Raw genomic sequence first — 10630 nt, forward strand, 5'->3', positions numbered from 1 at the left:
CAGGGCAGAGGCACGCGGCGGGCTTCAGACTACGTAAGTCTGCCGTTTCTGCGGTATCGGAGCTCCAGAGTTTAAATCCCCCGGGAAGGACTGGGGGAGGGGCAGCTGCAGGGCTCAACCTGCCCGGAGGTGCCATCCACTCGGGGGGGTGGGGAGCATGCGCGGGGAGGGTGTGGGAGAGGATGCACAGGCACCCTTGTCTTCCAAGCCAGAATTTGCCCCAGTCCCATCTGCGGCACTCCTTACCCTGCCCAACCCTCGGGCTTCCCATATGGACCTTGGGCAAGTCTTCCTGTGGCCGTTCGCCACACACAGAGAAAGACACCAGTGGCCGGAGTGGACAGCATAAATGGCTGCCCAAAGGCTTGAAAGCAGCCCAGGAGAAAAATCCTCTTCCCCCTCCCAGCTCAGAGGATTTTGCACCCCCCCAGAACCAACGGGGGGGGGAAAGGGGGGAGCTTCCACCATCCCAGGACAGGCACTCTGAACTGCTGTTCACCAATTGTCACGAGAGTCCAGATAAAAATGCAAAACATTTATTTGAGTTGTACAAAATGCTTCCAGTCCAAAAAAATGTATTACAAATTGCTGAAAGACACTGAGCATGCATATCCATAAGAACACAATAACAACACAAGAGCATCCAGGTCGGCTTCCTCCCGAAGACACTATGAATGCACTGGCCAACATTAGGTGCCCCCCCCACCAACACCTCCAGCGACTCCTTTCAGCTGTTCCCATTTTGGAAAATGAAACTCTCCAGAAAACAAAAAAAAAAACAAAACAGAACACTGCTACAAAAATAGACTTCTAATAACAAAGAAATGGGCTTTGTATCAAGTCAATGCTCACCTCTCCACAGGGGGTGTCAGAAAGGCATTGCTTGCAAAATGTAGTGTACTCCTGCAGGGCTGGCCCAGCGCCCCCAACACTCCCCCTGCAGGGAAGGTGCCCCGGGGTCAGGGCAGCGGAGAGAGGCGGCCGGAGAGTCCAGTCCAGTCGATGGGGTGCCTGCCGGCCGTGGGTTTTGCTGAGGAAAGCTGCGGCTGTCAGCAGTGAAACTCAGGGGGGTCCAGAGAGCCCCCCCATATCCAGTGTTCTGTAATCCTTTTCACAATGATTCACTAAACTTTTAGTATTTCAACAGGGTGTTAAGACTTATTATGTGTAAACATGGGCTTAAAATACACTTAAAGTCACATTTTGTTTAAAGTACAAAGCAAGGCGTATTTCCAGAGCAAACCAACCAGACCGCGTCACAACCAAATGCAGATCAGGGGCTAAATGGATTTCCCAGTTAACCCTGATTGCCCCCCCCCCAGGCCCCCAGCCAGAAAGGCCTTCCGGGGAGCAGAGCGAGAGGAGGGAAATCAAGGCAGGCAAAGGCCTCTGGAGGTTCTCAGTCCCCCCCCCCTCCAGGTCCGGGTTGTCTCCAAAGGAGCTTTTCCCAAGAGGCAACTGGAGTTTCTTTGTTTTTCTCTCTGAAGACATTTCGCTTCTGGCCCGAGAAGCTTCTTCAGCTCTGACTGGATGGTGGGGAACGGAAGGACCGTCTTCAAGGAACAGAAATCCTTCAGAGAGAAAAACGAAGCAACTCCAGTTGCCTCTTGGGAAAAGCACCTTTGGGACAGTCAAGGCAGTCCAAATATTCCCCCACCGCAAGAATCTGCACCTCGATGTGTCCACTATTAGCTTCCATAAACTGTGGGGAAGGGTACGGACGTCTGTGGGTGAAGAAAGGCAGGCAGGACTATCGGAGGGGGGTGCCCTTGAAAGTCCCCCCCCCACTTCCTGTGGACAGATCAATGGGGAAACCTGCCCAGCCTCTTATGTCGGGGGGCCGGCCCCCATTAAGCGTCTGGGCGGGTGAAGGGGGGGGAATCCTGGGTGGCAGCTGATGCGCTGCAAGGCCAGAGGGCCCACAGCCCAGGCATCACAAGGATGGACTCGAGCAGACACCCCCACCCCCCAATTCTGAGCCACACAGGAAGCGTGGCTGTGGCCCATCCTGCCTCCCTCCTGCAAACGGAAGGGGAGGATTATTTGGGGGGAGGGGATCGACAAGAATTGATGCGACCTTAGCCCACCTCAAGTCCCCCTTCCAGCTGCAACACTCGGGGCTCCACAGAAAGCGGGCCAGACCTCCTACTTCTAAAACACACTTACGTTAATTCACACGGATCAGCAGCACATGCTGCAGCATTGAAGCATCCCTGGAGCGCTGCTGCTTAAAGGTTGTTCTTGCGCTGCTGCTGACTTCCTATTCAAATCCTGCTACAAGCCGAGCACTGCCCGAGACGGAGATATCCACTCTTTTCCTTTTTAAAATATCTTCCCTGATACCACTTCTTCCCGCTGCCAAAATGTCCTCACGCTGGAGCTAAAGCCACAAGGACATCACTGAAATTGGGGGCGGGGGGAATTCAGGTCAGAAGCCCCTTTGGGGGATCGTCCCAAAGGCCCTTCCGAGCTTCTTTTCGATTTCAGAGCAAGCGGGTTGCCCGGCGGCCCAAAGGGAAGGTCAGTCCAGTCCCCAGGACGGGTGCCAAGGGTAAGAGCGGGCAGCCCAGCCCGTCCATCTGGCTGCCCTTGGAAATGCAGCCCACTGAAATTTTCAAGACTCTTTTTTCATTAAAATTTTGTTGAATTTTTTAAAAATAAATAAAAAGAAGAACCGAGGCAGCGTGTTTCGAGCCCAGTGTTTGAGGAGGGAGATCGGAGCTGAACACAAACATCACATAATTGTTAGGGTTCCGTGTTTGGGCCACGAGAGCAAGCCAGCATTAGGGCGTGTTTTGTCCGAAGGGCGAGGAATCCCGGCTGAAACGGCCTCAAAACACTAATCTGGAGTCCCATCGCCCCACATAAAAGGTTGGCGAGACCCAATTCCACAGGTATTTCTCTGACCTTCCAGCAAAGAGCTGGTGGCGGGAGGGTCCTTCACAGCACCCAGGGCAGGACAGGCCCAGGTAAGAGGGGGGGGGCGATGCCGGACCTCCTCCTGACTCAACCTTATCCCGAGCGGTGGAGCAGGCGTGTCCCGGCGTCACCAGGGGCTCCTGGGGGGGGGGCTCCGGAGCCCAACCGGTCCTTTGCTGCCCCTCCCAGAGGAGGCTCAGGGAGAGCCCCCGCCTGTGCCCCTGCCACGGCTGGGGGCTAAAAAAGCGGCCGCAGGGGCAGGAGGGGCAACCGGGCCCAGTTCGGACCAACCCACTTCCTGCTTTTTAAAACTCAGTTCGGCTCAAAGTAAAAATAAACCACAGAAGGCTTAGAAAAATAATTTCCCATAAACGTAGGCAAAAGAAAAAAAAGGGGGGGGGGAGTGGGAGGCAAAAGACGACGGTTTCCTTCCTTTCACATGAGGGCGCATCCTCTGGAGGTGGTCCTGGGGTCCCCCTAGGACAAAAGGAAACGCAGCCTGAAGGGGGGGCTCCCTCCGCCCCGCTCTGGGGGAGGAGAGCGCCAGGGCTCCCCCACACGAAGGGGGGGGCTGTGTGTGGTTCTGAGGTCCTCTTGCCAAGGGCCCCTGGGGCCCCTCCAGGCGAGGACGGTCCCCCCTAGGGAGCAGAAGGGGGGCCTGGGGGGGACACCTCCCACCCAGGAGTGGCTCGGCCTCGCTCTTCCCGCTGCCCCCCTCAGCCGAGAGGAAAGAGGGCCGGGGAGAAGCCGCTTTCGGAAGCTACCTGCTGGTGGAAGAGATCTTCCTCCCCAAACTCAGCAGCCTCTTCCTCCTCCTCCTCCTCCTCCTCCCCGTTCTCCTGCAGCCCGGCCGTCATCTGGGTCAGACTCCGCACAGCCACTTCCTAGCAGGGAGAGGAAGGAGAGCAGCCTCAGGAGGGGGACACCTAGGACCAGGGAACGCCCCCCCCCAAACACAGGAAGCAGCATTTTCAGCCAGCCCTCTCCCCCCCCGAGTCTCCCCCCCCCCGGCAGACCTCTCTCTTTCTGCCAGTACAAGCAACCCGAGGAGTCCAGTAGGGCTCCCTTCAGCGGAGGCTCACTACACACACACACCCCACACACCCCACCTCTCCCTCTCCCCCAGCCCAGTTCCTGCACCCCTTTCTGCTGAAGACCAGAGGCGGAAGGCCGGAGTGCAACCGTGGGTGGCAAAAAACGCTAGGACGGCTTCCCACGACCCAGAATCTCCCCTTCTTCTGGATAACACAATGCGAGACACCTCTGGGCACGGAGTTTGGGAGGGCCCGGGTGGGTTACTACTTCTCCCAGCACCTGGTGTGGGGAGGGCGCCTCCCAGTTCAGATCAGACCATCTCCGAGAGCTTTCCTTCCCTGGCGTCGTGGCGACGCTTTTGATGTATTTACTGGCAGTTTTTTGGGCGTCTCCTTCCTTTCGCTGCCCCCCCTTCCTCCACCCCCTCCGTGCCCCTCCCCCAACGTACCTCTCCCTCGGCATTCACCAGGCACGTGTGGATGTGGTCCCCGGTGCCCCAGCTGCCCTGGTTCTTCCAGACCAGCACTGAGGGGGGGCTGTGTGCCACCCCAGCCTCCGTGGCCCAGATCTAGGAAGACAGACAGGTTGGCACTTGCCCAACTCTCCCATCCTGGCCAGCCAGAGCCCACCCGCAGCCTGGCATTGGGCACCTCTCGGCAGTGTGTATGTGTGTGTGCGCTCACGCTCACAAGGGGTGTTTAGGAGCAGAACTCCCATCTAGTGGAGGGGCTGAAGAAACCCTAAGGGCTGACCTGACCGCTAGGAGGCAGGTGTTCTGAACCAGCCTGCTACCGGCCTTGCAATAAGGCAAACCCCTGTTCAAACAGTAGAGACTGGAGAGCGTCTGAGGCTGAAAAGCGTCTGCCAAGATTTATTACACGAACAACAGAACAAGAAACAAAACACTGGAACTTGAATCCTCAAACGGAAGGGTTGCTTTCAGCAACCAGCCCTTCCCCAAACACTCCTTTTATTTAGAGTTCAGGGCGTGGTCTCCCTCTGCCTCCTCCCGAGGAGTCCCACAGCCTTCCTCTGCTTGTTCCTGCTCGACTGCCTCCTGCGTCAGGCATCCTTAAACAGGGCCAGCTGTGGGTCATCATCCTCCGCACTATCGGGCTCACGCAGCTGAGAAGAGGGCCCCGGCTGGGGGCTCTGCAAAGCCTCCAAGCCATCATCAGCCAGTTCGTCTTCCACACCCACCTCCTCCCCCTCATCTGAGTCATCCGAGACATCTGAGCCGGCTGCCGGACCCACAGACTGGCCCTGAGTCACAACAGCAGGGCAGGGCAGGCTGCTCCGGGACTTACCGTCACCGTCTGCCCGGCCCGGAGGACGTACTTCGGAGTAAACTTGTACGCAATCTCCTCTCCCTCCCCAACCTTCCTCTTCAGCCTCCAGTTTCCGAGCGACTGGTCCTGTGGAGGGAGGCGGGGGGGGGGGTTAGCCCTTGCCCAAGCAGCAGAGCCACGGGCGGGAGGCGCAGAAGGCAGCCCGGCGGGAGTTTCTCCGGGTTCAGGGGAGCCTACCTTGTCAGAATGGTTCTTCAGCTGAACAAACTTCCCCTCGGGGTCCACCTCCTCGATGCTGACGCTGCCCTTGGCCGAGGCCTGCTGGCTGACCCGGAGGCTGCTGCCGACGCTGCCCCTCCTGCTTGCGACCCCGGGGGGCGTGCGCCCCAACAGCTCCTCCGCCTCCGCCCGCTTCCGCTTCCCCCGCAAGGAGCGAGCGCCCGCGGCGCTGGAGGAGGTGGCCCGGGAGACAGTGATGCGGGACGGAGGGCTAGGGGACAGCTTGAGCCTGGCGGGGAAGCAAGGGGGAGCCATGTCCTCCTCCTGGCGGGCAGAGCCACGCCTGGGACCCCTGGCCCTTCTCCCCCCTACCCACACGGGGGGCTGCTGCTGCCGGCCGCCTTCCCTGGGCCCATCCAGCCAGGAGCGCCCACCTCTCCTCTTCTCCTTCCAGCAGCTTCCGGTAAGCGCTGATCTCCATGTCTAGAGCCAGCTTGACGTCCAGCAGCTCCTGGTACTCCATCAGCTGCTGCTGCATCTGCTCCCGCAGGTCCGCCATCTCCCGCTCTTTGGTGTCCAGCATCTTCCGCAGCTTCTCCTGCTCCCCAGCCATCAGCTCCTCCAGGTCCCGCATCCGCTCTTCTGCTGTGCTCACCTGAGGGGCGGGGGAGGGGCTGTTAGGGCCCCCCAGTTTCCTTCCCTAGGATGTCCTCAAGGCAGAGGCCCGGCTCTGGAGCTTGCTCCTCTCCAGGGGCCCTGGGGCCCCTCATCAGAGGCGAGGCCGTTCTGGAGGGTCCCTCTGGACTGGCGGGACTGCAGCAGGCGGGCCGGCCCCACCCGAGGCAACTCCCCCAGGCAAACCCGAGCCTGGAACCGGCAAAGGGGAGGGGGGAGAGAGACAGACCCCCGCATGCCTCACCTGCTTCTGCAGCCCGGAGAGCTGGTAGCTGAGAGCCTCGATCCGCAGGCGGGCCTCGTTCAGCTCCTCCCGAGCGGCGCTGGCTGCCCGTTCGTTCTGGTCTGAGCAGAGCTTGGCGTTCTCCAACTGAGGAAAGGGCACAGCACCCGTTGCCTGCTGTGTTTGTGGGCTTCTTGGCGAGAGGCCACGGCCCCCCCTCCTACTGCCTCCCCCTCCCCTGGGAAGGGCCTCACCTTGGCCTGGTAGGTCTGCTCCAATTCCAGCTTGTAGAGCTGCACCTGGTGGTCGTGCTGCCTGCGCAGATCTTCCAGAGCTTGGGCAATTTTGGACTCGTACTCCTTCTGGCAGCTGCTGTCCACCTCCACCAGGTGGCGCTCGTGCCACTTCTGCGTCTCCCTCACTTCCTGGGAGGGGGGGCTGGGTCAGCACCAGGGTTCCCCTCGCAGGGGGAGGTCTCCAAGGAGCAGCCCCCTCCCTGGGGGGGCTGGAGGCCTAGCCCGGAGCCCCTCGCCCAGCCCACCTCTTCGAAGATGCTCTTCCTGAAGTCCAGCTCCTCTTGCAGGCTCTGGCAGCGGTTCTCCAGGTCCACCCGCAGGAGGGTCTCCTTCTCCAGCTGCTGCTTGGCCACGGCGTGGGCGTCCTCCGACTAGGGGGAGGCCAGAGGACAGCGTCAGCCGGGCGTTTCAGACTCTCGCGGAGGAGGAGAGCTGCTCCTTTGCCAGACAGGCTAAGCTCACTTGGGCAGGCAGGAGAGACTGACTCCCCCACCCCAGCCAGGGAACACCTCCAATGCTGGAGAGGCCTTCCTTGGCCCGTCCAAACCTCTCCCCCTCCCCAAGCGCAGAGCTCCCGATGCTCCCTCCAGGCGGCCATTGGAGGCAGCGGGGAACAGGCCCACGGCAGCTGCCCATCGCCCAGAGAAACACCCTCCCCCCCCCGTCCGAGCAGCAGCTCTCCCCTCCCTGCCCCTCTGGCTGTCCTGCAGGGGAGGGCACAAAGTGGGGGGGCAGCCACATCACAAACCCCGGGTTCAGATGAGCCAGTGAGCCTCAGATGAGAAAGGGGAGCCCTCCTCCCGGGTGGCACCACAGGTGCTCCCCGGCCCCCTATGGGGGAAAGAGCTCAGCGCAGCTCTGCTCCACAGACCTCCCCCACGCCAGCTCAGCAAACCGGGGGGGGGGGGGGGGAGCAGGAGGCCGCAGGAAGCTCTGGGGCCGAGGCCTCTGGATAAAGGGTGGTTCCAGGCCAGTGGGGCGAGAGAAAGCCTGTCAATCCCTCCAAAGTCCCTGTAGCTCCACCCAATCACAGGAGAGAAGGGACCTCAGAGGCCATCTAGTCTCAACCTGCTCCGTGCAGGATCCACTATGCATCTGGTCACCCCAGGCAACACTTGAAGACCTATATTCCGAAGGAAAATCCACCCACCGTGGCCCCGTTCTTTCAGCTCCCTTGACAATCCAGACCCCTCTCCAATCTCCCACCCTGTTTGACTTGAGCCCCCCTGAACACCCCCCCCCCGGAGTTTGCCCCAGGGCTCCCAATGGGGCCTGCCACCCGATGAGCCGCTGGGCTGCCCAGGAACCCTGGGTGGCAGCTTGAGCCTTTGGGGGGCACCTGGGGCATTCCCCACAGGGACCAGGCCCCAAGGGGGAGGGGGTCTTGCCATCCTTCGCTCTTGACCGCTCAGAGAACTGCAGCCGGGCCTCGGCAGCAACTCTCCTCATCTCCTTGTCTGCTCCCTGCGTGGTCAGGGACCGCCGGAGGCCAAAGGGCTTGGCAGCTCTGCGCCCCGTTTCTCCTTGTAGGCCGCTGTGCTATCTTTTTCCTCAAGGTCCACGGCACAGAGGTAGCTTTCCACGAGGGAGATTCACTTGCAGAAACCCTTCGCATAGACTCCGATGACATGGCCACAAAAACTCACACCCAACTGTCATCTCATTTGCGGAAGCAACCGATTCACCAAAATCTCTCGCTGCTGCCCGGCCTCACTGGGCACGTGTGTGGTGGTCTGTGATTTCTGAGGCTGCCCAGAGGAAAGGAGCCACCCACAGGGACCATTCTGGCTCCTCTCTAAGCTGCTGGACCGTTAGAAGGAACCCCCCCCCAATCCCCTGCCACTTCCTCACTCGGCAGTTGCCCTGCGGCCTGCCACGCCTGTACCTTCGCCAGCTGGGCCCGGGCGTCAGCCACCTCAGCCTCCAGGCTCTGCTTCTCGCTCAGAGTGGCCGTGAGCTCTGCTTCGCTCCGATGGAAAAGCACCTCCAGCTCCCTGATGCGGCCCTGGGACGTGGAGCACTCGCCCTCCTTCTTTTTGTAGCTAAGGAGAGAAGCAAGAGGGCTGAGCTCAGGGAGGAGGCAGAAGAGAGCCCCGGCGACCCCCCTCCCCCAGTGCTTCCAAGCAGCCAAGACGGGGCAACCCCTGGGTGCTTCTGAGCTCAGGCCGGCCCGTTCCCTGGGCGGAGGGCAGAGCGAGCGGCGGGAGGCCCACGGGAGAGAAGCCTGGGGGGGCAGAAAGAGCGCAGGGATGAGTTCAAGCAGAGGCATTTCCCTCGGGTGTTTAATTTGGAAATACTCCTGGCTCCTCAGGAGTGAAGGGGCTCCAGGCTTTCGGCTGTCTGCAGGGGCCAGGACGCGTGCGTCCCTGGGCTGCCCAGGCTCAGGTGGCACCTCCGCTACGGGCAGCAGCATATGGGCACAGAGGAGGCTGGCAGAGCGCCACGCTCCAACTCAGCTGCTGCCCTTCTGTGGCTCCCCAGGCTGAAGGCGAGCAACCGGCGGCCAACCTCCCTGCAGCTGCTGTGGCAGCCGGAGAGCTCCAGGCGCTTCTTGCAAGCAGGGAGAGGGGCTGAAAGATCTCCCCAGCAGGCGCAGGGCGGACAGGGCAAAGCAGCAGCCTCTCCCACCCCCAAATGGGGACGGGAAGAGGGCAACGGGCTTCCACAGCTGCACCCCGATCAAGTGGGGCGATCCAGGGGTTACGCTGGACTCTGCGGGGGGTGTGAGAGAGAGAGAGACCCCAAGGGAGAGGAAGGGGGTCCGAAGGCAAAGCGCCAAGAGGCAAAACCCCCCTCCCCCTCCCCCAATCCGGCCGCTGAGCGCCAGGCCAAGAGCCGCCGCCGACCCTCTCCCTCCCGAAGGGAAGCCGGGCCCGGGAGCCGCGCGTCCCCCGACGGGCCTTTCCCCGAGGGAGCCGGGCCCACCTCCGCCGCAGCTCCTCGAACTCGGCGCGCAGCTTCCCGGCCTCGATCTGCAGCCTGGCCCGCTCCCGCGCCGTCTCGTCCAGCGCCCGCCGGGTGTCACCCAGCTCGGCCTCGTAGAGCGCCTTCAGGCCGGTCACCTGCCCGGGGGGGGAGAGGAGGGGAGGGGGTGAGAGGGGGGGCGGGGGGAGGGGGAGCCGCCGCCGTGACGCCCCCCCTCCCTCCCTCCCCCCCGCTGACCTCGCGCGTGACCACCTCCTCCTTCTCGGAGACGCGCAGCTGCAGCCGGTCGTTCTCCAGCTCCAGGGCGCGCGCGCGCTCGATGTAGAGGGCCAGCCGGTCGTTCAGCCGCCGCAGCTCCTCCTTCTCCTGCAGCCGCGAGAGCCGCGCGGGGGGGGAGGGGGGCGTCCCCGCGGGGGAGGGGGGCGGCGGGGGGGCGGCGGCGGCGGCCGAGGCGGACATGGCGCGAGCGGACGGCGCCGGTCATTCAATCGCACAAAATGGCGGCGCGCGCCCACGGCCGGCCGAAGGCGACGCCCCTCGGGAAACGGGCCGCGTCCAATCGGAGGGGGGCAGGCCGCGCCCGACGCCTGCTGGGGGATGTAGTGCGGCGCGCGGCCCTCGAAGCCGGCGGCCTCCGCCCGACCCGACGGGGCTTCCCCTCCCTGGGAGGAGGCGGCGCTCGCTCGTCCGCAGAGCCCTCGCCCCTCCCCCCGCTCGCCGCGGTGCCTCGGAGGGGGCCGAGCGGGACTCCGGGGAGCCGAAGCGTCGTTGCTCGGAGCGGGTCAGGCTGGATGGCCTCTGGAGCGCCTGGCCGGAAGGGGGGGGATCCCGGTTCCCCTTTGCTCTGGCAGGAGGGCGGCGCCCCTTCTTCCTAGGAACTGGGGCTTCGGCGCCACGCGTGTCGGGTCCGCGTTCCTACGGGCTCCCCGTAGAACCTTTGCGTGTCGTCCGTGCGCGTGGGAACGGGGCGCAGGAAAGAGTAGAAAGAGGAGGAGGCGCGGAGCTCGTGTGGAAGGGCTTCTTTATTAACTCACAGGGACACGAGAGCG

General features: G+C 62.5%; 1 protein-coding gene across 1 annotated transcript; it reads right to left on the minus strand.

Annotated features, from left to right (window-relative positions):
• Positions 1-520: 520 nt before the first annotated feature.
• Positions 521-10059, minus strand: LMNB2 (lamin B2). Its single transcript, XM_083348905.1, has 12 exons — positions 9819-10059; positions 9582-9718; positions 8542-8698; positions 6902-7027; positions 6615-6785; positions 6382-6507; positions 5897-6117; positions 5481-5751; positions 5262-5369; positions 4403-4522; positions 3684-3803; positions 521-3396 (listed from the first exon to the last, which is right to left on the minus strand). The coding sequence occupies exons 1-12, from the start codon at positions 10038-10040 to the stop codon at positions 3355-3357; spliced, it is 1821 nt and encodes a 606-aa protein (XP_083205031.1). The 5' UTR covers positions 10041-10059; the 3' UTR covers positions 521-3354.
• Positions 10060-10630: the final 571 nt, after the last annotated feature.

This window comes from Vipera ursinii (assembly GCF_947247035.1).
Source record: "Vipera ursinii genome assembly, chromosome: 1".
NCBI lineage: Eukaryota > Metazoa > Chordata > Lepidosauria > Squamata > Viperidae > Vipera > Vipera ursinii.